Below are 24352 nucleotides of genomic sequence, written 5' to 3' on the forward strand. Positions count from 1 at the left end.
CTTCCCAATTTGCAACAGCAAATAGATGTTACTTACTGTAACTGGAGGATTCTCTGCACCTTGAGGTCTTTAAACCACGATTTGAGGACTTCAATAACTCAGGCATAGGTTAGGGGTTTGTTACAGGAGTGGGTGGGTGAGATTCTGTGGCCTGCGTTGTGCAGGAGGTCAGACTAGATGATCATAATGGTCCCTTCTGACCTTAAAGTCTATGAGTTCTTCGAGATGGTCCCTATCTGTATTGCACACATGGGTATGCACCAGAGTCCAGAATTTCTTTGAAGCAGTGTCCGTTGACCCAAACATGCACAGTAACTCTCCTCATGCTCCTAACCAAGAGGGTAAAAGGCAGTGCAAGTCGACACCTCTCCATTTCCTCTTCTTATTGCAATCCAACTGGATCCAAAGCAGAGGTGATGGAGGGCAAGTAGTGGAAGACAGATAGGGACCATGCATCTCGAAGAACCTCCAGTTACAGTAAGTAACCTCCATTTCTTCAAGTGATGGTCCCGACATGTATTCCACACACAGGTGACTGTCAAGCAGGGTTGGCTGGAGGAAGGTGCAAGGAAACTGGTAGCAGAGATGTTTGTAGTATTGCCGTTCCTACGGCTGCATCTGCCATTGCTGCTTGAGTTAGAGCATAGTGTGATGTGAAAGTATGGCTGGAATTCCAAGCTGCCACTCTGCAGATATGCTGCAGCGGACTGCCCAATAAGGATGCTGTGCAGGCAGGTTGTGCTGTATGGAGCAAGCTGTGATATGCCCAGGAGAGGGAAGCTTTGCTATTTTGTAGCATTCAAAGATGCATCCCGAAACCCATTCAGAAATCCTCTGTGAGGATATGGCTTGTCCCCATGACCTTTCTCCCAAGGCAACAGAGAGTCTCAGATTTTCTAACAGGTTTGGTTTTCAGCATGTGGAATGCCAGGGTGCACCTGATGTCAAGGGAATGAAGTCTCTTCTCCTTGGAAGAAGTGTGGGGTTTTGGGCAGGAAACAGATAAGTATTTGACTGATCTGCAGCTCAGACACAACCTTGGGGAGGAATTTGGGATGTAACCAAAAGGGAAACCTTCTCCTTGCGCAATACTGTATAAGGAGGGTCCACCATCATGGCTCCCAGTTTACTGACCCTTCTTGTCAAAGTAATGGCTACATGGACAGATAAGTCATGGCACATGTCACCAGAGGTTCGAAGGGTGGGCCTGTGAGTGTTGAAAGGATACGGTTAAGGTACCATTGAGGCGTAGGTTTAATGTCAGGTGAGAAGGTCCTGATCAAGACCTTCATAAATCAAACTGTGGTCAGGTGTGTGAAGATAGACCATCCTTGCACCAGGGGGAGGAAAGCATTAACTGATGGTAGGTGTACTCGCAGTGAACTGAGGGCTTTAAGAAGAGAAGACAGTCTAGGATAACTGGAATGCCTACAGCATCAAGTGGATGCTGGTGGTGATGTGCCCAGGCCAAAAATTGCTGCCATTTAGCCAGGTAGCAGAGCCTAGTAGAATCCTTCCTGCTTTGGGTCAGGATTTCCTGAACAGGGAAGTCTTGGATAGTATTTTGGCCCTCCTTTGGGAAGCCCGAAGAATGGAGCCACGAATCCCTTCGCATGACCAGTCCTGTGGCCAAAGATCTGGATGCTATACCTGCAGCATTTACCGCAGCCTGGGAAGCCACCTTTGCTATCAACCTCCACTTGCCCAGAGAAGACTGGGACTGGTATTCCATGGGGACTATCTTTAAATTCTGTGAGCCTGGTATGTGTGTTAAAATCATATTTGGCTAACAAAGCTTGGTAATTAGCTAAACAAAATTGGAGGCCTGCAAAGGAGAAAACCTTCCTACCCAGGAAATCCAGTCTCTTTGACCCTTTATCTGCCAGAATAGATTTTTTGTTAGTTGGCTGAGCTCTCTCCATAGCTACCTGTACCACCAATGAATTAGGAGCAGGATAGGAAAATGTGAAATCAGCACCCTTTGGCCGGCACAAAACAACATCTTTTGGCTCTTTTTGGCGTAGGGGCACGAATTGCTGGTATGTGCCAGACTGCTCTGGCCAGTTCTAATATGGCCTCATTGATTGGAAGGGCCACCCTGGTCGGTTCCTGTGGTTGCAAAAATGTCCAGGCGCCGATGTTAAGGGTCCCTGGACCTCGTCTAGCAGGATTTGGAGATCATTCTTTGCGAGAACTCCCGATGTTGCTGATGGTTATCCAGCGGAGAGGGCAACGAAGGGGTGATGGCCTCCTCCAGGGAAAATGAGGAGGCCCCCCATCAGAAACGGTTCTGGTTCTTCCTCCTCATACACTGAGGGAGCCGGCTGATGGGAGGTGGAGACGCGGAATGACTCCTAAGAGGTGATTGGGGCGCCTGCCATAGTGGTCCCAAGGGCCTCAAATGCCTTGGCCCCTATGGGAATCGATATCGGGGTCCATAACTGGAGGAATAATAATGCCTCAGCTGCGTCAGGGTTCCTGTACCCTCACCGAGATACTGGTGCAGCTATATCATCTGACTCCTCTGATTCCAAGGATGGTTCTGTTGGTAGCAGTGGTATCATCAGTACTGAGGTGCTCCTGCCCGATGGAGATGGTACCTCTCTTGAGACAATGGTAACAGTTCCTCCTCTGGGGTAAGGATATCTGTCAGGCGGGCAGGGCCCGAAAGGAGTGGAGATTGTGGGCAGGGGAGGAAGATATCCTTCAGTGTTAAAAAAGGTCTCCGTACGGCCCAGAGTCCGAGGAGTTCCAGTACAGACACCTGAAGGACCTATTACATCTGATGCAGCAGATGGTCTTTGGATAGACAAGGTGGTAGCAACGATGAATCTGGACTTGCATTCATTGACGGGACTGGCAAGTGACTATTTTTCTATCCCCGATACCGCTGTCACTGCCAGATTGCTCTTTTTCTGCACCTTACTCTCCAACCTGGAGGTTGAGCTGGTTCCGTGGGTTCCATATGCGACGCCTCACCCGACCTGGACCAGTTTGGGGAGGAAAACACATTTTTTCTGGACAGTCTGCTGCAGGGATCTGTCCTTATGCCCATGCAAGTGTCTCTTACTCTCATGGGGAGCCCTGTGCGACGAGTCCTTGGGCTTCCATGTTAAGGGCTCTGCTCCAAGGGTCATGTTTGGAGGGGCTTTGCTCGTTGGTGGAGGCTGATGTATAGCGGGGGCTCCTGGGCCCAGGTCGGAGTGGGGCCTCATAACCTCTTCCATCAAGAACATTTTCAGTCAGAGCTCATGGGGCTCTCTAATTCCGAGTAGGAAGGATTTACAGATACTGCACTTCGCAGAAACGTGCATCACCCAGACAGTGCAGGCACCAGTGATACTCGTCGCTGATGGAGAAGGAGCGAGGGCAGGAGACGCAGTTCTTGAATCCATGGACCCTGCACCTAGTCCCGTAACCAGGGAGGGGTGGCGGGAGAGTATTTTATTCTATACTAAACTATATACTAACTAGAGTTTCTAAGCTAAGAGATAAACTATTTATAAATTTGTACAGGTTCTGCAACAGCAAAGGAGGACACGATTCTGACTCAGGCCATGCAGTGGTAAGAAGGAACTGGAGAGGCACTGACCTGCATTGCCTTTTATACCCTTGGTCAGGAGCACAAGAGGAGTTACTGCACGTGTGTGGGTAAACAGACACTGCTTTGAAGAAATTCCAGACTTGGGTGCATGGTGTGCATACATACCCATATGTGGAATACACATCGGGACCATCACTCGAAGAACTATGGGTTTATCTATCTTAGAAAACTTGCACCAGTGAAACTAAATCTAAAAGCCATTTAATTACACCAGTGGAAACCCCTAATTGTTAGCTGTATGTAAACTGGTTTAAATCTCATTTATACCAGTTTATTTTATTTTAGTAAATTAGTGGATTAAGCTAAACTGGTTTAAGTGCATCTGCATTTAGGGCTTGCAATGATGCAGCCGGAACAATTTAAAAGTGGAATTTAAAATCTATTAAGTTTGAACTATGGATGGAAGAAACAAGTTCATGCGGGGGCAGAATTTGGTGCTAAAAAGGTTAAGATCGCTACTGCTGGTGAATATATTATTTAGACTGAATTCGTTTGGGCAAAGTAGTTCAGATTTTATGTAAACACAGCCATTATGGTTACATAACTGTCTTCCCCAACAAATATCTGGCACACTGCCTCTGATAATGCATACGCCACATCATACCTTCCACAATCTCTCTCTTGTAATCACTATCATTGTCACTGTCAGTTGGCCGGTAATAGATATAAAATCCTTGGATGGGGGTATTGTTGTTGCTTGAAGTAATATACTGGAAAAGAGAATAAAAATAGTACAATAAAGGATAAATCTATTTAAAATTAAAATATTTGATTATGTTTCAACATCATGACAGAAATAAATTTACTTCATTCAGGAAGAGACCAGAAGTATTTTCAAGAAAGAGTGGTCTTAAGTAAGATAGAAGAAATAGAAGAAACCACTATAGCTCAGATGATGTAACAGTTTCCATTCTAATCCCCTGCTATCAGTCACCAGTTGCTGTCTGAAACTTCCATTTTAGCTGAGCATTTTTGCATGCTGGTCTCTGCACAAAGGTCAATTTCTTAGAGTCTTTGGGCTGGTCTACACTGGGGGCGGGGGGGGAATCGATCTAAGATACGCAACTTGAGCTACGTGAATAGCGTAGCTGAAGTCGAAGTATCTTAGATCGATTTACTTCGGGTCCTCACGGCGCGGGATCGACGGCTGCGGCTTCCCCTGTCGACTCCGCTACCGCCTCTTGCTCTGGTGGAGTTCCCCGAACGTGCTCCCCGTCGACTCCGGATCGATTTATCACGTCTAGACAAGACGCGATAAATTGATCCCCGATAGATCGATTACTACGCCGATCCCGGGGTAGTGAAGATATACCCTTTGACCTAGTAGTTCACAAGGAGAACGAAAAATACACACCCTTCCCATTGAAAAAAAAAAAAAAAAAAAAAAAAAATCTTGCAATCTTTTTCTGAACAGCCCTACAGCTGAAACAACTGTGGTTTGAAAGTTGAAAACAGGCCTCAGTGTAAGTCAGTGCCTTTCAGTGCTTAAGAACAGAGCCTTGTTCGACCACCGCCCCGCCTCTTCCTGCTCCGCCCCCACTCCACCTCTTCCTGCCCCATTCTGCCCCCTTCCCCGAGCGCACCCTGCTCTCACTCCGCCTCTTCCTGCCCACGCTCCTCCCCCTCATCCCAGTGCCTCCTGCCCGCTGCTGAACAGCTGATCCTTGGCAGGGATCGCCGGTGGGCAGGAGGCACTGGGGGAGGGGGAGGTGATCAGTGGGGCCCGCCAGCGGGTGCTGAGCACCCTCTATTTTTTTTCCCCGTGGGTGCTCCAGCCCCGGAACACCCATGGAGTCGGCACCTATACTTAAGAAAATTGTATTTGATTTGACAGAGCAATAAGCCTTTCAAAATCAAACAGTGTGCACAGATTTTTCTTTTAATCAGGTTTCATGGTGTCAATTGAAGGATCTACTCTGCATGTATATGGAGCTAAATTAACTGCACTGTGAAAAATCTAGTCAGACAGACTGCGGCGGTGAATGCAGACATGTGACTGGGGAAAGCCCTGTTGAAGGGTTGAGGACGGACTCCTGCAGTTCTGAAGAGCCCAGAAGGGGTCCACAGCAGGGAGCTCTGGACACCTTCCTATATCCTTTTTTCAAAATGGGACTTACTCTCATTTGAAGATTTTATTTTTAAGTCAGAGATATACCGGACCATTATGACCAAAAAAAGAAAAGAAAAGAAAAACAATTACAAGAATTATATAATTTCAGACACAGTATGTAGTCATGCAGCTGAAGACTGCTGTGAGGCACAGGGGACAGAGTTAAGGTTGTCCACGCAACTTTAACTTGGGTTAAATTGACTGGCTTGGGCTACACTTAAAACTGGTATCAGCATAGCTACGTCAATCAGAGGTGTGAAAAAACCCACGTCCAACCAGCATGGCTATGGTGACAAAATCCCCAGTGCAGATGCAGCTATTGAAACAAAAGAGTGCTTCTGTCAACATAGCTAATGTTGTTCCTATACCAGCAGAAAAGCTCCTTCTGCCGTGTAGGTTGCATCTACACTAGGAGGCTATGCCAGCTTGGCTATGCTGACGTGCATATACTGGCACTGACCCTGTAGTGCAGACAGTTTCCTAACCTTTGAGTTCAAATTTAACATTCTGCTAACAGAGAATTCTGTAAAAATACTCTTATGTAGTCCTCAGACATTTTAGACTAAGTTTCTTCAGTTTATTACTGATATTTTCCTCTTTCAAGGTTGAATTGTTCAGGCAAATTGTAGAACTGGGAATTCTGTGGAGTTTAGAAACTACCCTCATGGTGTACCATGGTTGCATACATCAGTGTACAAAAGCAAAAAACTAATGATACGGCAGATTTCAATAAGGACTTCAAAATATTTGTTTATGAAAGACTGAGTTACAGAGGAAAGGAGGGGAACGTTTTTGCAATATGGAATGTTTATTGGATACACTTCCTCTTCAGATGTAGCCTACTGAAAATTCTCAACAGGGAATATGATTTTGAGGCTTGGTTAAGACTTTTTAGAGTGTGCATAATACAACAGTGGATTCTTTTCAAGGACTCAAACTAAAACAGGATCTATTATCAAATAACACTTCTGAGCTGTTTGGAGGAGTTAAAGTTGCTGTAGTGGATGTTGATTAACAAGACAGTATTAGAAGAACAGCGACAACTCAGGTTTCTAGATTTTAAATCTTACAATATAGGAAAAAATGAGTTGATGGATATGGTTCATGGGATGGAGCCAACCATGAATCTCTTAAGAATACCACTCAGTACTGAGGAAAACAACTACATTGCTAGCTTGAGTGTGTTGTTCTTGATCCTTCACTTTTAAAGATTTCTAACCACCAAATCAGTAAGAATTAGTCTATAGAAGGGGAAAAGAACAGAAATAAAGTGTACTCACAGTCCATTTTAACATGATCTGAGTGTCGCTGACTGCCTCAGTGTAGGCAATGTGAGGTCCTGTGATCGGGCGGTTGGAAAAACGGTTGGTAAAGCCAGCGACTTGATATGGCCGAGATGGTGAGCTTCGTGGACTATCCCCGTAATTGTTAATGGCAATCACACGGAATTTGTATGTTGCTCCTTTCAAAGGCAAAAGATAAAATTAGGGGGCAAGATAAAAATACCCAAGCACTAGAAAAAGGGCGCAAATGATTAAAAAAAAATCTGAGAAGACCCTGTCATAGTGGAATTAGTTCTAAATTGATTTCTTGGGATTCAAAAAGAAAATTACTTGCTATCAATGATGTCTCTCTAGTGGTTTTAGATGCTTAACTGTGACAGAACCTGCTCTCATGCAGTGGTGAAAAGCTAGTCATATAATTGGGCTGGAAAGAAATTTTCACCCATGAGAAAGGCAAGGAAATGCTATTTCCTCCCTCCTAAAGCAGTGATGTCCAATTAAGATTATGGGAGTATATCCCACAAGACCAGTTGCGTGCATTTCTAGAGGTCATGGACAATGGTCCTTCTTTGTTTATTTCTGAAGTTCCCCTGAACTTCTGTCTCATCAAAATAATTGGCTGATGTTAGTATATTTGTTCTCTTGTTTCCCGGCCCAATAATACTAACCAATGAAAAACAAATGGAATGGCTGCAGAGAAGCACATAGCAATCATAACCTAGATTTAGTATTTACCAGAAATGACAATTAAGTAGGGAGAGGTTGAAAGAAAATGTACACAAACAACTAACAAACACCAATAAAAATTGAACGGGGGGCCAGGGACTGTTTCCTTCTTAGAGAGCTAAAAGCCAACTTCAATTAAAGAAACAAATTCCTAACCTGAGAGACAAACTACAGATAAAATGGGCCTTTTTAATCGTGTTTAGTATTCTTAATGAGTCTGTAATTATTTTATCTGCTGAAGTGCATGACCAGAAATAAGAAATACTTCTCCTCACAAGAAAGTGGTCATCTAAAAGAAAAAGGATTTGGAACTAAAAATCCTAAAGGCAGTGAAAGAGTTTTAATACCTGGCTCTAAGTTGCGAACTTCCACGGACAGGTTAGAAGGAGAGATGCTATTGGCTGCAATTAGCCAATCACTGTTTCGGCTCATGCGCTTGTACTCGACTTTAAAGGCAGTGATGGGAGAGCCACCATTTGCACGTGGTATCCATGTGACATAGACAGAGGTCTCTGAAGCTGTTGAGATAGCAGGGCGATCTGGAGCCTCTGGAACTGAAATGGGAAATTAAGGAATACGTACATAGGAGTTAGATGAGAAACATGGAACTCCGTTCTCTACAGAGCACACCTATGATTAGTTTAATCAATTAAGTTAGACCAAATGTTTCAAACATGGAGATTCTTAAATCTTCCTCCCACAGGCACTCCAGTATATAAAATGAGAGGTACTTTTATAAGTTTTCCTTTTATCCTTCAGAGTTGGGAAGAGCCCTAGTACTAAAAAGTCTTAAACTGTGTATGAAAACTTAGTTGTGGATGTGAACACTGCCATTTCTAACACCAGTGATTGCGCTGCATCAGACCAATGCAACTAAATTACGGGAGCGCAAAAGTATTCTTAAATAACCAGAAAATAGGGGAGCTATATTCTTTACGCAACAGAATTGAAAGAGACATGCTAATACACTAAATCCTACCTCTTCCGTGGTACTACAACAAAGGGAGCACATACAACAGCAGCAGGTTGGTTTGGTGAGAATAAAAAATTTGAACTGAAATTCCCAGAACCATGAAAAAAACCTGATCCATAAATACTACTAAGCACTGAATTGCTTAAGCATAATTTAGAAGAAATAAGAGCAAACCAAGCATGTAACAAATGATATCAATACTTACTGAACTCACTGGAAGTTACAGACAGCAGTGGGAACAGAGAAAATGGAAAGAGGTGGTGTTAGCAATCTGGTTATAAGATGTCTCATCAGTCAGAATGGTTAAGTCTTCACTGCACTGGTTTATACACATTGTTAAACCACAAGTGCCATAGAGGGAGGAAGGTATTTAATAAGGAACAGAAAGGCAATAGGTTATCTGGCACTAACTGGATTTTAAATTCTTAAACTCATTTTCAGTCTATTTGGGTAACAATTTCAAAAGTGCTGAAGGGAGTTAGGAGGCTAAATCCCATTTACAAAATTGACATATGCACTTAGGAGCCTTAGTCACTTTTGAAAATTGGACGTGGGTGCCTTTGAAAATTTTACCTTTTGTGCTCATGTTATTTACCTTCACTTTGACAATGATCTCTGCAAACAAGCCTTAGTGTACTGCAGAAAGACTGACACATATTTAGCAGTAAGATATTTAAAGGGACATTTCCAACTTAAAAATTGCACCTGTTTGGAAATGAATTACTTACTCTTACAATATCCAATTTGACTATCAGTGATAAACTACAGAAAAGACACTGACTTTGTGCATCTGATAGCACTTTGTGTATTGTCACCTTCCGTTTCCCCTGTATAATTTGTTTCTCCTGTTCTTGCGGGTCTTTCACAAAATCAGAGAGGAGAGAAGACCACAAAATAAGAAAAAGTCCCTGTAAATTATCAAAATTGGCAGTGAGATTAGGGGTCAAGTGTGGCAAACTACTTAACTCATTTTTAGAAACTGACTACATTTCAAGGTAAGTGTCCCTTTAAATATCAAATTCACTGGATGAGAAATCCATTTGATGACATCTCAGTGTATAAACTACACTCTTATGTAAGATAGGCACTGCATTTTGAGGATTCATAAATAATTATTGCAAGTCACAACAAATGACTGGATGAATCAAGGTGGCCACTTAATACATTGCCTCACTGACTGGGATGAACCTTTTAGTTAACACTCTCAAAAGCATGAACAATCTGATCCTTGCATGCAAGCATAGAAAATCTGGTAGTTTGAAGTCACTTATATCTGAGCCTTGCTAACAAATCATTCACAAGAGAAAGAGACCTGTAACAGAAAGACAGACCTAAGGAATAAACAGGGAATAAAAATGGACACACGACACAGAAGTACAATTATAAGCACTTGAGAAATTAGCTTAAATGCATCTCATTTTATATTGCAACATCTAACATGTGAATTGGAGACAATCCATTCACCTACCTCCACTGTGTCGAGACAGGTCTGGAAGGACCACCCCAAAGTTATTTGACCCTTCCTGAATGACGGGATGTTTAGGAATGCCAAGTGGGGGAGATGGGGCCTGAGTGTTTTTTGAGGATGATGTTCTTTCTAAAAAAAAGTTTGAGATATGACAAATAACTCAGTGACTGGAGAAGACATTGCCGGAAAACGCTCTGTTCACTGGATCCTTACAGTATGTCCCCTCCCATTGCTTTTACACAAGATAGCAACTTTAGCTCTGGTGCAGTTGGCACTAAACCTGGCTCCAATTCCCAGCCAGGCTAGCTGTGCACTAGGGAGTTCCTCAGGGGCTGAAGGAGAAGAGAATTCTCCATGTCAATCGGCAGACTCACTGCACAAGTCTCAGGCTGGAGTAACTACCATAATAACTGCACATTTATACAGCATGAGATGCACTCGCCCCACCCTAGATTTCTGCTGTGAGTTCAACACCTGTTACATTGGCTTCCCCCAAATCATGCCCCTCAGTACATTGGAACCACCAACATTGGTAAAGGAGTCATGTTGAAAGTACTCTAGCAACAACGTGGTAATAGGTCTAACGAAGCCCCAAAACTGGCAATTAAAAACTGATACCAGTGTTCATAGCATATGGCTGCCTCCTCCTGGAAATAAATCACTAGCATGTCTAATCATTTTTAATACAGCTGGTTCTTGTATTATATGACCAATTGTTTAATTCTTTGCATTAGTAACATTTTAAGCAGAGTGGATAATATATGGTAATTCAAACATTTAATGGTCAGTTTAAATCTGAATTCAAAAATCACTTAAGTTGGAAATGAGAACTGGGTTAGTGTTCTCAATACAGCATGCACTACAAAACTAATACAACAATGTGCACTGGAAGTTTCTGCACAGGAAAGGCCAAGGCCATTTTACACAGGGGTTTCACAGGTCAGAACTGAAGCAGCTTTATTAATTTGGGTGAGGACACTCAGAATGGAAGGACCAGTCAGGATTCAACTTCTTTAAGTGTTATGTGGAAAAGGCTGACCAGAGCCTGGCTGCCTTAGGGCTTGTACACACTACCACTTATGTTGGTATAAGTTATGTTGCTCAGGGGTGTGAATAAGCCACCCCCAGAGCAATGTAAATTACACTGACCTAAACACCTGTGTGGACAGCGTTGTGTCGGCAGGAGAGCGTCTCCTGCTGACACAGCTACTGCCGCTCACAGAGGTGGCTTTATTATGACAATGGGAAAGCGCTCTCCCAGCGGCACAGAGTGTCTTCACCAGATGCGCTACAGCAACGCAACTGCATTGGCACAGCTGCGCCGCTGTAGCACTTCCAGTGTAGATTAGTCCTAAGAGTCCATATATAGTGCAGTTGCCTTTGTAGTTTGTTTCGTGAATTGAGACGCAAATAATCACCACAAACAGCATGACAATTGAGAGTCTGCTGTCTTTTACTAACAAGAATCCTCTCAGCATACCGCTATGGTAATACACCATCAGAATTTGACTTACAGCTATGCTGGACCCCATTTACCAACAGCCTTAGTTGTGATAGGCGCTTCCTTTGATACTACATTAAACCACTGTTTCCACAAATAGCTTTATAGACAAGCCACAACCAACAGGAATGTTTTGGCGATAACTTTGCATATAGGAAACACTGCACCTACCTTTGCTGGTGCGAAAGGTAAGCATGGCAGGCTGGCCTTCACCAGCAGCACTCCTCGCTACCATCAGAACTTCATAGAGGCTGGAGGGCTCCAGTTCTGTGAGATGAAGCTCATTTTCACTTCCAGGAACACGAACTGTATGCCAGCTTCCCATGGCATTGACGCCATCATCCAGCTGTACAGGAGGGAATCACAAGATGCTAAGAGCAAGACAAACCATGACTTCAACTTTAGATGTGGGAAAATATCAATACTTCTCCAGCTGAGCTGGTCTTCTGGACATTTTATTGTATAAAAATGCCAAAATGTCTATTTATGTTCAATGAGTTTAGTGACAGCCCTGGAAATCCAAGTCTTTTATCCACACAGCAGGTAAAGCACAAGCGGCAGCTCTGTGAGCTTCTACACCACGTTCCTGCAATAGATCTGAACCCTGACTTACAGGATCCCCCATATCAAGGTTTGAGAGAATTTAGTGTCCACATTAATTTGGCCCCTTGCCACTCAGCTGAGACAGCTAACAATGCTAATTAGTACATATTGCAATGGATATTTACTGCGAGTGTTTGTGCCCGAGGAACTAGAATGAGGACAAATGATTTCAAGCAGAATATCTAGCATTAGATGGTGGTGTGCCACTCTGGATTAAAGCAGAACCCAAGATGGGAAAGGTGACAGTCAATTACCCTATCCTATCCCAGCCTTCCATGAATTTAAGCATCTTTACATGTTTATTGGTTATGAGTAACGAAAGAGAGAGAGAGAGAGAGGGGGGGGGTGCTTTATCTACTTGGTTACCTCCAGAGGCTGGAAAACATCAGCAGGAAGATTGGAGATTTGTTTTTACTAGTGTACATATTTCCCTTTTTACAATTTTTCAGGTTTTTTTTCTGTTTTACAGTGAATTCACCAGTTCCATTAGGCAAAGGAAAGATTTTTCTTAATATTTGACCTTCTGAGAAAAGCATTACCCCAAATCCCAAAGGAAAAGGCAGAGATTCTATCAAAAAGAAACTACTAAACAACCTAAGACTTTAATAAAAACATGAAAGGCAGCTCTAAATGCTATGGATTACTAAAGTTTATACTGACGGCCTTGATTCAAATTCTTTCTTCAAAAGAGATTTCTTTCTAATACTTTATAAAAAGAAATCTTGGAAGAAGAGGAAATCAATTAAATATTTTTTACGATAGAAGAGATAGATGCTTTTAAAACCATGATAAACTGTCTATTAAAAATATATAAATAAAAAAGCATTTAATACAGAAAATATAATTGCTAGTGATGGACAAATTTGAAAGGGTCAGATAAGCACCAAAAGTTTTGAATACTTATCTGAACCTACTATCTTTGGTTCATAAATTAAATAGGCGCTGTCATGAGATTTCCTGGATTTGGCTGGTCAAAAATATCATGCGGTATTTCTGCTTCAGGTTGGGACAAGACCAGGATGAACAAGGATTTAAACTTATAAAAAATATGAACTGAGTAACTTAGCCCTTCAGAAAAAAAGTCTGATTTAAGATTTAGTCCTATGTGATGCTTGGTTCGAATTCTAATCAAAGAAGTTCACTGCTTGCAAAAGTTCTATTCAAACTACACAGTGCAAGTGAGATCAGAACCAAACATACTAACTTTAAATGCATTTTTTTAAATTACTAATGTTGTATGAATAATGCTCAACCAGAGTCCAATTCCACACATACAATAATGGTACTACAATGAAAATAAAAACTTGAGTTCTGTTGAATAAGGCCCAGTTAAGCCCAGAAAAAGCAGCAACTAATTTCAAATCATCCCTGAACAGACTGCCTGTGTCTCCACAGCAAAACTGTGGTTAAACTATATTTTATCTTCTCTCTGGGCTGATACCATAGCTCTTGTTAACACCCATGCTGTTGTAACAATGATAGTTTTAGGCTTCTCAAGGAAGCCATCTGCTCTGGAGTTATGACTATCTCCTGCAAAGAAGCAGTACCTTGCGATATTTCACGAAGTAAGCATTGATGGGCAAGCCGCCATCCTTTCCAGAGCGCCACACCAGGTTATACATGTCTGGCTTGAGTGTCTGTGGAGGGCTGAGGATGATTGGGGCTTCAGGAGGCAAAGCCCCATTGGGTGTCTTTTCTGTAGCAACTGCATCAAGATGCAACTTTGTCGGAGACAAATTTGAAAACCCCACTTCTGTATTATAATCTCCATCACCTTCATCACTTTGGGCAACCTCCGTAGGAGTGACTTCTTCAGCTTTTGTACTAGATTCAAAAGGAACTGCAGAAGAAAAATTCTGGTTATATCTACAAGCCAAAGCCTATTTGCTTCATGCACCAGAAACAATTAATGAACTACTGCCTTTCACTCCTAGATTCTACTGCATCTTCTATGCAGTAACAGAGCAGGGCAACATTTCATTGAACGTAAGCATTCTAAAGGTGTAGTACCTGGCAGATCGGCAGCAGTGGATGTGTTATAATTCATGTACCAGGTACATTAGGTAGCAGCAATGTACTTATATGGAAAAGTAAATAACTACACTTCTACCAGAATATACAGAGTAATTTGAAGTGACTCCAAGGCATTAAACCATATCTGTACAATTACAATTTACTGTACGGTATGTACAAAATTACATTAAGGGGATTTTCTTAGCTCACTTTGAGACGTTTTAGTTGTGAGTAATTTCTACTAACATTGAACGTTACAGAGCTGAAACCCAGCCACCTCAATGGAAAATATATTGCTAAGAATGAGGTAAGCTTAAAGTCAGATCTAAAATGCTATTTGTGATATTAACATATTTCTGAAAGCCCTCTATGTGCCTCCTCCTGCCATCCCGCAGCTTTAACTGAAATGAGGTCAGTAGTACTGGAAAACATAACAGACAAAAATACTCTTAGGGAATCCTGGAATTGATACACAGCTTGTCAACATTCCAGGCAGCAATGGGCTGGCAGGTTGGACATCTGAGGTTAGCATCAAGACAAGCAACAAACTTCAATATTTAAAGTGAGAACACGGAGGGAAATGACGCAGCTCCTGAGGTTGCACACTGAAATGCTAGACTGCCAGATGTTCTTAGTCCTGCCCGTTTTTTCATACATCTGTGTAGGTTTCTGTTCTGTGTTGGGGTCCAGAAAGTGGAGGGGAATAAGGGGAACTTAGTTTACAAAATAAACAGAAATTCCTTGGTAATGTAAAGCGTAAGCGGCGTTGGCCTGGCCACCTCAGATTGCATCAAACCTCCATTCAAATACCAACAACAAGTGTGGCTGCTAGTTTTGGCCACTTCTTGGAAACTGAAGGGGAAGGGAAAGGGTTGGGTTTTTTTGTTTTTTTGTTTTTTAAACTGAAGCCCATGTTCTCAGCAAGCACTGGTTTATTTAGGAATGCTGCAGAGTTTGGGGATGGGAGTCATAAGCAACCCAAAGAGGAAGTCTTCAAGGCCAGACATCAGCTTGTTCAAGACAACAGAAGAAATGCCTGACAATATTCTCACGCTTAAAGTGTATCTACTACACCAGTGGTCCCCAATCTTTTTCGTCTAGTGGGCACCAGACGACGAGCCACGGAGGACGGTGGCGGTGGACGAGCATCCGCCGAAATGCCGCCGACAAGCGGCAATGTCAAATAGGCGTCGCCGCTGAAATGCCGCCGAGAAGCAGTGTCATCCAGAGGCGTCGCTGCCGAAATGCTGCTAAAAATCAGCGGCATTTCGGCGGCGACGCCTTTGGATGACGCTGCTTCTTGGCAGCATTTCGGCAGATGCTTGTCCGCTGGCCAGTACGTGGGCACACTTAGACGCCCCGGCGGGCGCCATGGCACCCGCGGCACCGCGTTGAGGACCCCTGTAGTACACTAAATTAACCAGTGAGAAAGTGCTGCATGCTGCATATTAGTATCAAAACCCAACGTTTTGTTCGTCTGACGAGTTGGAACATGTACTTTCCTGTGATGGGTTAGCAAGGATTTCTGGATGTACACAATATGACTTAAACAACAAGAAGTCCGGTGGCACCTTAAAGACTAACAGATTTATTTGGGCATAAGCTTTCGTGGGTAAAAAACCCACTTCTTCAGATGCAATACGACTTGGTGACTCCTGGAGCAGGGAATTGGACAGCAGTATGTGGGGAATTAGCTGTGGTTTAGGTTGGAGTGGGTAGACCTACTGGCATTATTGCTTTCACTAGTCCTGAAGGCTAATAGTTAATATTGGCAAACAATTTGTATTTAACTTATGGACAGACACCACAGAACAGTAATGTTTATTAAGGCTGTTCAGATTTATGTGCCTACACCAGAGGATTTGTCAAGGTTTCTGTATCCTCTATTTCAGTATGTAATGTGGGGTACTTCCACTACCTCTCTAGTCAGATTAACTATTCGCCATCAGTTTCCTAGTCACTGCACCCTTTGAAAAAATTCCTTAGCAATCCCACAAATAAGCTAGTGTTTAATGGAAGTTAGCAGGGAGATTTGTGGTCGGTGTTCTATAACATACCCAGCCTCCTACAACCAGCACTGCAAGACGGGAGTTACTACTCAAGACAGGTAACATTTTCCAAACCATCTAAATGACTTAAGACACTAAGTGCCACTGAGTTAGGTTCCTAAATCACTCGGGTGCTTCTGAAAACTTTACCCAACATGTTCACTTGAACTTATTGTAGACTCAACTGACTGCAGAACAACATTGGTTTGATACTTCTGCTATTAGAACTGCTTTATTAAAGTCGTATGGCATATAAATATCTTTTGGCATTTAAGTTAATAGTCCTCTGAATCGTGATGGCTCTCAGGTAGCCAACTTCCAAACCCATTTAAAGGTTTACAGATCAAAACCAGTGTCTTTACTGTCACTTGAACACCAATCAGAAGTCAGTGCAACAAATTTGATATTTAACTTGTAGAACTCGATATGGCACCAGGATTTTTATTTCAATTCAGGTTGAGTTCTGAGAATTGAGAGAGATTTTGGTTTTATGAGGTCCATTAATGAAGCTAATGTGTGTTTTTAATATTAAAACTACATTGATAGATCATTTTCTCAGCAATTTTTTTTTTTACCCTATTTCAGATGTATACATTTATTTCAAGGAAAAAAATCTACTAAATTCTAAATGGAAAAATTTAGGGGAAAAAAGTCTCAGTTTATGTTATATATTCGATAGCACTTTGAGTGTAGTCAATTTTTATATAATCCCCTGTATAGTCAGTTTCTCCCTTGCTAAAAAGAACCTTCTACACATCAAGATGGAAGTAGAAAAATAACTTTAAAAAAAGGATTTTAATATATTTCAGGACATATTTACCAGTGTTGTATCAGAAGCCAGAATATTTAAAAATTAGGCAATTAAAAAATAAAATTAATGTTGTTTTATGTGAATTATGCATTCAATACATTTTCTATCTTGATTTTTTGGAAAAAAATATTAGGTATAGAGTTTAACTTGCTTTCTGGCTCAGCACATTTTAATGAGGTTTTCTGTTTTCCCTAGGATGTGTTTTGACGATTGTACAGCAAGACTAAGGGTAAATTTTTCAAAACCACCTACAGGATTTAGGCTCTTCAGTCCCATTTTAAAAGGCACTTAGAAGGCTAAACCCCATTGATTTTTTGAAAATGAACATAAGCCTAAATCATTTGGGTGCTTTTAAAAAATTTTGCCCTTGTTTTCGTTAGGGTAACTTTTTAAAATTATTTTAATACTTTTGTGATCTTGGACACAACATAAAATAATAAAAATAAAGATTTCTTTTTATATTGTGCCTTCAGTTTAAGAACAACCTCTTTCTAGTAGCAACCTCTGAGAATAGTGAACACTCATTTTCTTAGCAAGAGCAAGCCTTTTATATTGTCTATTTATTTTTACATTTCTCATCTACCCACAATTAAGGTCATGTGGTGGTGGTGGTGGCGGTGGTGTGTGTGTGTGTGCAGGGCCAGCACAACCCATTAGGCGACCTAGGCGGTTGCCTAGGGCGCTACAATTTGGGGGGCGGCGACCGCGGCGGGACCTTCCACCGCCTCTGTGGGGGAAGGCATTTCGGGGCGGGACCTTCCGCCACCTAGGGCGGCAGAAAAGCTGGCGGCGCTCCTGTGTGTGCGCACGCACTACTGAGAACAGCTGAAGCTGCTTTACTTGACTCTTCAAACACTGTTTTTGCTGCGCACCAATTCCTTAGTGACTTTGGAAGCACTCCTCAAGCATAGTCTTTGTTGTGTGGTTGCAGCCCAGCATTCAATCATACTTTTTTTTTTTTTTTTTTTTTTTAAAGCCTGTAGAGATTTTAAAGTGAATTTAGTGCTCGCCAAAAGTCCCTCATTGGAGCAGACTGGAGAACTAAATCCTCCAATTCCAAAATGGGGCTTCCCCACATGGCCATCTCCCTTCCCAAAGACGTGCCACAATATTGAGCCACGCTGGTACAAGCTTTAGCCTCAGGTGAGATGGGTAAAAACTACGAGGTGAATATCTGCTCGCTAGGAACCTGGCCAACTCATTTCAATATGTGATGAAATAGCCACTTAATTTCTAATTCAGATTTTGATAAACTGACCCTTTTGACACTAAAAAGATGTTTCACCCCATAAGGCACATGCTAGATTATTGAAGAGATACATAAAAGAAAAGAAACATAAAAAAGGCTCATGGCAACACCGAAGTTATCTTACCAACTGTAAGAAATGCTTCTGACAGTGCTGAGCCATGTTTATTTGTTGCTTCACAAGAGTATTTCCCAGCATGCTCTGGAGTAACTGCCTGAATGTATAGGGAGCTTGATCCAGCTCGAGACATGGTGAAGTAGATGGGTTCTAAAATCATGCTGCCTCTTCTTGTTTGTGGAGATTTTCGTGGTTTTGAATGTAGGACCTGAGAAGGGTGGCTGGTAATAAGTCCACGGCTGTTGTACCAACGGATTACAGGAATAGGTAGTCCAGTGGCATTGCATGACAATGTAACATCACCACCATCTACCACATTGGCACTGGCTGGTAAAGAAACTATAACTGGCTTGGAACCTTTGCCTGTTTAAAAAAAAAACACAATTCATACATAAAATTAATTCACTGTACTATGGAATCTATTGTCTAATGCACAGATGAGCTATTAATATGGTACAGAAATGAACACATTCAAATATTTGTCATTTATACAGTTCTTTAGTTTTCTGGTTGCTAGTAATTCCCCAATTCACTGCCTTACTGAACAAGGGACTGAAAACCGTTAACATGATTGAAACTTGTGTTAGGAGAAGGCAGATGCAATATTAACCTTCAATCTGCACTTGGGGTGTACAAGAACAAAAATCTCAAACCTTAAGTCTGGAATTCGTCAGTTAGACAAATTCCAATAGAATCTGAAACCATTCAACTCAGATGATTTAGGACAATGGAGTCAATGATCAGACTCAGAATAGGTTTAGTTACACTTGGATTTAACCCTGAAATTTAGGTTTAAAAGTTTGAGAATCAATACAACTGAGCCACCAAATACTTCCAGCTCTCCAAATATTCCTCCTATCAAAACGTGGCTAAAATTTCATAAAAGCCAACACTGTCTAGGAGAGAAATAAGCAAAACTATATCTGAGGGAAGATTTTTTTTTTTTTTTGGCCTTCTTTTAAATTCTGGATCCTTGAAATAAAGGAGCTGGGTTATATCTCCCACTCCTCCATGAAATACATCAAGTAGTGATGGATAAATCGTACAATTTGCTGCTTACTGTGGTCAGAAATGGACGCAGTCGATACATAAACCAAATCTTTTGGAAATAAAACTAATATGTATCAGAAAAAGCAAAGGTTTTAGTTTAAGTTCTTGGATAGTTAAAAATGTTCCTATACCTGTCTGGACTTGAAGTCTCCCAGTGGATTGCATAAAGCCAATCCCATTGTTTGCCACACACTGGTACAACCCAGAATCCTCCTTGGTGATGCCACTGATTCTCAACCTGTTTCCTGTGACCAGATGTCGTGGAGAGAGATGGATGGGAGCTGCATTATGGAACCAGGTAAGATTAGGAGCAGGGTTTCCATGAATGTCACATGTGAAATGTATAGTTGCACCCACAGCCACTGTTTGATCCTGCAGTCCTTTAGAAATTGAGGCAGATTCTATAAAACAAACAAATAGAATATGAAACCCTGCAGGCTGCTCTTTCAGGAATCACGCAGAAACTAATTACTAGACCACACATTTAACAACAATATGAAATCGTGCAAACTTATCACACATATGGAGGCCAATCTTAGTCATGTCTTAAGCTCAGTGAAAGATGAATACTTGCTTCTAAGGCATTTGCTCAACACTCCTTATTTTAATGGTTTCTTCCTTCAGTGCAGAAAAGTCATGCTTACACTACACAAAAGTAAAGGATTCCTTTAATGGAAAACTTTTTCTGACAAAACTATTTTCTGTCTCAGCATCTCTACTTTATGAAACAAACTTTTTTTTTTTTTTTAAACCATTCAGACTGTTTGGCCAGAATATACACATATCTAAGCCCTAACATATTTACCCCTGATCAGTGGTAAAGCCCCCATTGACATAAATGGGAGCAGACAGGCAATCACTGTGTGGTTTTGAAAATCCCACACAGAACTAGCATGAAGAAACAAACGTTCATATTTTTTATTTACAGATTAATGTCTATGACAAACAGCCAGAAGACTTGCAGCCAGAGGTACACTGTTCATTAACCACACATAAGCAAGCCCTGTAGCCTTTTGCTAGAATTATATTTCACTCAAGAGGTATAGAAAAGCGTGTCCTTGCAACAAAGCCTGATGCCAACTCTGTCCACGTATCTATTCAAGTGACATCATCATAGGACCTAATCACATCAGCCACACCATCAGGGGCTCGTTCACTTGCACATCTACCAATGTGATATATGCCATCATGTGCCAGCAATGCCCCTCTGCCATGTACATTGGCCAAACCGGACAGTCTCTACGCAAAAGAATAAATGGAAACAAATCTGACATCAGGAATCATAACATTCAAAAACCAGTAGGAGAACACTTCAACCTCTCTGGTCACTCAGTAACAAACTTAAAGGTGGTAATTTTGCAACAGAAAAGCTTCAAAAACAGACTCCAACGAGAAACTGCTGAACTTGAATTAATATGCAAACTAGATACCATCAATTTAGGCTTGAATAGAGACTGGGAATAGCTGAGCCACTACACACATTGAATCTATTTCCCCATGTTAAGTATCCTCACACCTTCTTGTCAAACTGTCTGAAATGGACTATCTTGATTATCACTAGAAAAGTTTTTTCTCGTAATTAATTAGCCTCTTAGAGTTGGTACGGCAACTCCCACCTTTTCATGTTCTCTGTATATGTATATAGATCTCCTTACTATATGTTCCATTCTATGCATCCGATGAAGTGGGAGTTTGTTAGTCTCTAAGGTGCCACAAATACTCCTAATTTTCAGGAGATGAGCGTTAGGATCATCCTTAGCTACTTTCTATTTTAGGTAATAGTAAGAATGTTGGGGATGAAAAAGATGAAAGGGTGATTCCTTCAATATGATTTAAGGATGCTGCACGACTGATTCTATCTTAAGTTATGCAGTGCCCAGAAAGAATTGCTACAAAAGAAAAGTGGAATGCGATGAAATACAGAGGCACAGCAGTAGCCAGCTACATACTGATTGGGGGGCGGGGGGAGGAACATTTTAGTATGCTCACCCCTTCCAGCTAACTTTTTGTTTAGTTACTACCACGAACGAGGAAAGGAGAAGCATCCTATTGTGGCATGTGATTCATCCAGTACTAGGAGGTGTGTATGGCATTTTTGCAGACAAACAAGATTACTAGTTTTGTCCTGAGGAGTTTACAATCCAAAATAGATTAACACAATAAAGGAGGACAAAGGATTTGGAGAGAGGATAATGAGTCATAAGGGATACAAGCAGGGAAAGATCATGATATAATAATTAAGTACATATCTTAATTCTTTGATGATGTAAAAGTACAACAGCCCTTGTCTAGGTTGAAAGAGCATGAGGGAACTTAGGGTCAAGAGCTACTATACAACAAAAACAGAAATGGTCTTCAACATAAAACTTGCAAATAAAAAACAATTCAGTTCCTTCCTCTATTTCTTACCAAGAATAGTTACTGTGTAATTTATATATTTCACTACTCCAGACTGATTTGCCACCACACAGGAGTAGTTTCCAGCATCCAATGTATCAAGTCTGTCCGTCATAAGATGGGAGTGCAGTAGTCTCCACCTGCTTCCAGTCAGTGCATCCTGACCATCCTTAAACCAGTGGACATGAGTTGCAGGCAACCCACTAACAACACACTCTAGAGTTAGGGGACTGTGCTGAGGTACTGCCAAAGCCTGAGAAACAGTGGGGTGAAGAATGCGAAAACCTTCTGCAGACGTGCCTGGAAGTAGAGTAAAGGGATACATAAAAGATAAAACTCCTTAACGATCCAATTTTTAAATTTGATTATTAAATACTTTTTCCTCTAGCGGCTCCTTCTCCTTTCTATCAAAGCCCTGAGGTTCTGTGCGTTACTCACTTACATTGCGGACAAATTTTCCTTATGGCTGAGTACAGCATGATGGGGCTCTCTTGAATTGGCACCCCCTCAAAATCAATTGGAGTGGTGCTTATTGGACATGGGGCATTCCCCTTCCAGCAACTAAGTGCAGAGTCTTTTTGGCATTTGAGCCTACATCTCCCACACAGCAGCGCACACCCACCATGCCGCTACTATCAACTCTGCGTTTTACTCTTGCAGGAGTTCATTACCCCTCCATCAATGTTCCCATCACTCCCATTTATGCCAATAAGAGAACAAACCATAAGTAGCAATAAATTACTCCTTTTGCAAAAAGAGCAGAAAGTGAGCATTTTACCACAGATCACGGACTTGGTAACTCATGTTAGACGAGAGCATGAAATTGATAATATAGGCGACTATTTCTATACAATGGAGTTACCATATACCATACTGATGAAATACATTAAAAAACACATGCAGACAGGAAAGACTTTGCAGACCCAGAATTTTTCAAGACTACTAGATATTCATGCTAGGAATCTTTTTAGGTTGATTTTTTTCCTAAAGTCACAAATCGTAGTCAGTTACAGCAGATGAAAAGTATTCTGCAGACATTTGCTAGCTAGATTACATATAGTAGAGGACCAGAGTTTCACCCATCAGAATAGCGAGACATTAAGATCTAGCAGAGTTTATTAAAAATACTAATTTAAGGTGGATCAATTTAGTTTGAAGCTTTTATCCTTTAAAGCCACCCTCGTAGATATACTAAATACTCACGGCTGACTATGAGCTTATGTCCAGTGGGTTCTAATTTGAGATCATGAGTGACTGGGTTGTATGCTGCACATTTATAGGAGCCTTTATCCTCTAAAGAGACATTCAAAATCTGCAGATTTCCAGATGGAAGAATTAGGTAGTTATCTGAGGAAGGAAAAAAGGCTGGTTTAAAATTAGTTTCAAAGAAACCGTTAAAAAAATTTCTTTAGTCAATTTATCTAACACCCTGTTCTATTAAGTGCAGGTGAACTAAGAACTCTGCCGACAAAAATTCATTCCTGTAATGGATGTCTTTACTAAGATAGATGCATCTAAAATGAATTGCATAATGAGTTTTCAACTTTTTAGTATATCACTCAGTTCTGATTTCAACCAGTATTTTTGCGGCAGGTTATTTATATTAGTGTCACAAAATTTCTCACCTGTTGATTGTTCCAGCCATTTTCCCCGTACTCGAAAGCGAACTTGTGCTTTAGGGTTACTTTCTGGTACCTTACAGCCAATGAAGGCAACACTTCCTTCTTCTACTGTAACTATGTGTTTCACTGAAGTATCAAAATCATCAAGATCTGGAAGACAGTTTACAAAGGTAAGTGGGATTGTAGATTTTGGAGGAGGTGGGGTTAAAGAGTAATTACGGATTACAAACACAGCAGGTTTTGATCCAAATGAATATTGTTTTTGACAGCTTCTCTGAACTCCTCTTAAAGAAGTGTGACATTTTAAGTAGGACTGTCAAGCAATTAAAAAAAATTAATCCCTATTAATCGCGCGATTAAAAAAATTAACCGTGATTAATCGCACTGTTAAAGAATAATAGAATACCATTTATTTAAATATTTTTGGATGTTTTCTACATTTTCAAATATATTGATTTCAATTACCACACAGAATACATGTACAGTGCTCACTCTATATTATTTTTTATTGCAAATATTTGCACAGTAAAAAACAAAAGAAAGTATTTTTCAATTCACCTCATACAAATAATGTAGTGCAGGGGTTCTCAAAGTGTGGGTCGGGACCCAAAGTGGGTCTTGACCCCATTTTAATGGGGTCGCCAAGGCTGGTGTTGGTCCTGGGCCCAAGCAAGTCTAAAGCCCAAGCACCACTGCCCAGGGCTAAGGTTACATATCCCCTCCCCTCCCAAGGCAGAAGCCCTGGGGCTTCAGGTTTGGCCTCCCCACCCAGGGTGACA

At 41.4% G+C, this 24352-nt stretch overlaps 1 protein-coding gene across 1 annotated transcript in view; it reads right to left on the minus strand.

Annotated features, from left to right (window-relative positions):
• CDON (cell adhesion associated, oncogene regulated) overlaps positions 1–24352 on the minus strand; it is a 57231-nt gene that overhangs the window by 23539 nt on the left and 9340 nt on the right. Inside the window, exons 3-13 of the mRNA XM_065417123.1 lie at positions 23577–23723; positions 23155–23298; positions 21964–22251; positions 19686–19955; positions 18514–18867; positions 13816–14108; positions 11837–12011; positions 10165–10293; positions 8071–8277; positions 6995–7176; positions 4209–4314 (exon numbers count right to left, since the gene is read on the minus strand). Coding sequence (XP_065273195.1) covers positions 4209–4314; positions 6995–7176; positions 8071–8277; positions 10165–10293; positions 11837–12011; positions 13816–14108; positions 18514–18867; positions 19686–19955; positions 21964–22251; positions 23155–23298; positions 23577–23723 — 2295 coding nt within the window. The remainder of the gene's footprint in view (positions 1–4208; positions 4315–6994; positions 7177–8070; positions 8278–10164; positions 10294–11836; positions 12012–13815; positions 14109–18513; positions 18868–19685; positions 19956–21963; positions 22252–23154; positions 23299–23576; positions 23724–24352) is intronic.

The sequence above is a fragment of the Emys orbicularis genome, chromosome 15, assembly GCF_028017835.1.
Source record: "Emys orbicularis isolate rEmyOrb1 chromosome 15, rEmyOrb1.hap1, whole genome shotgun sequence".
Lineage (NCBI taxonomy): Eukaryota > Metazoa > Chordata > Testudines > Emydidae > Emys > Emys orbicularis.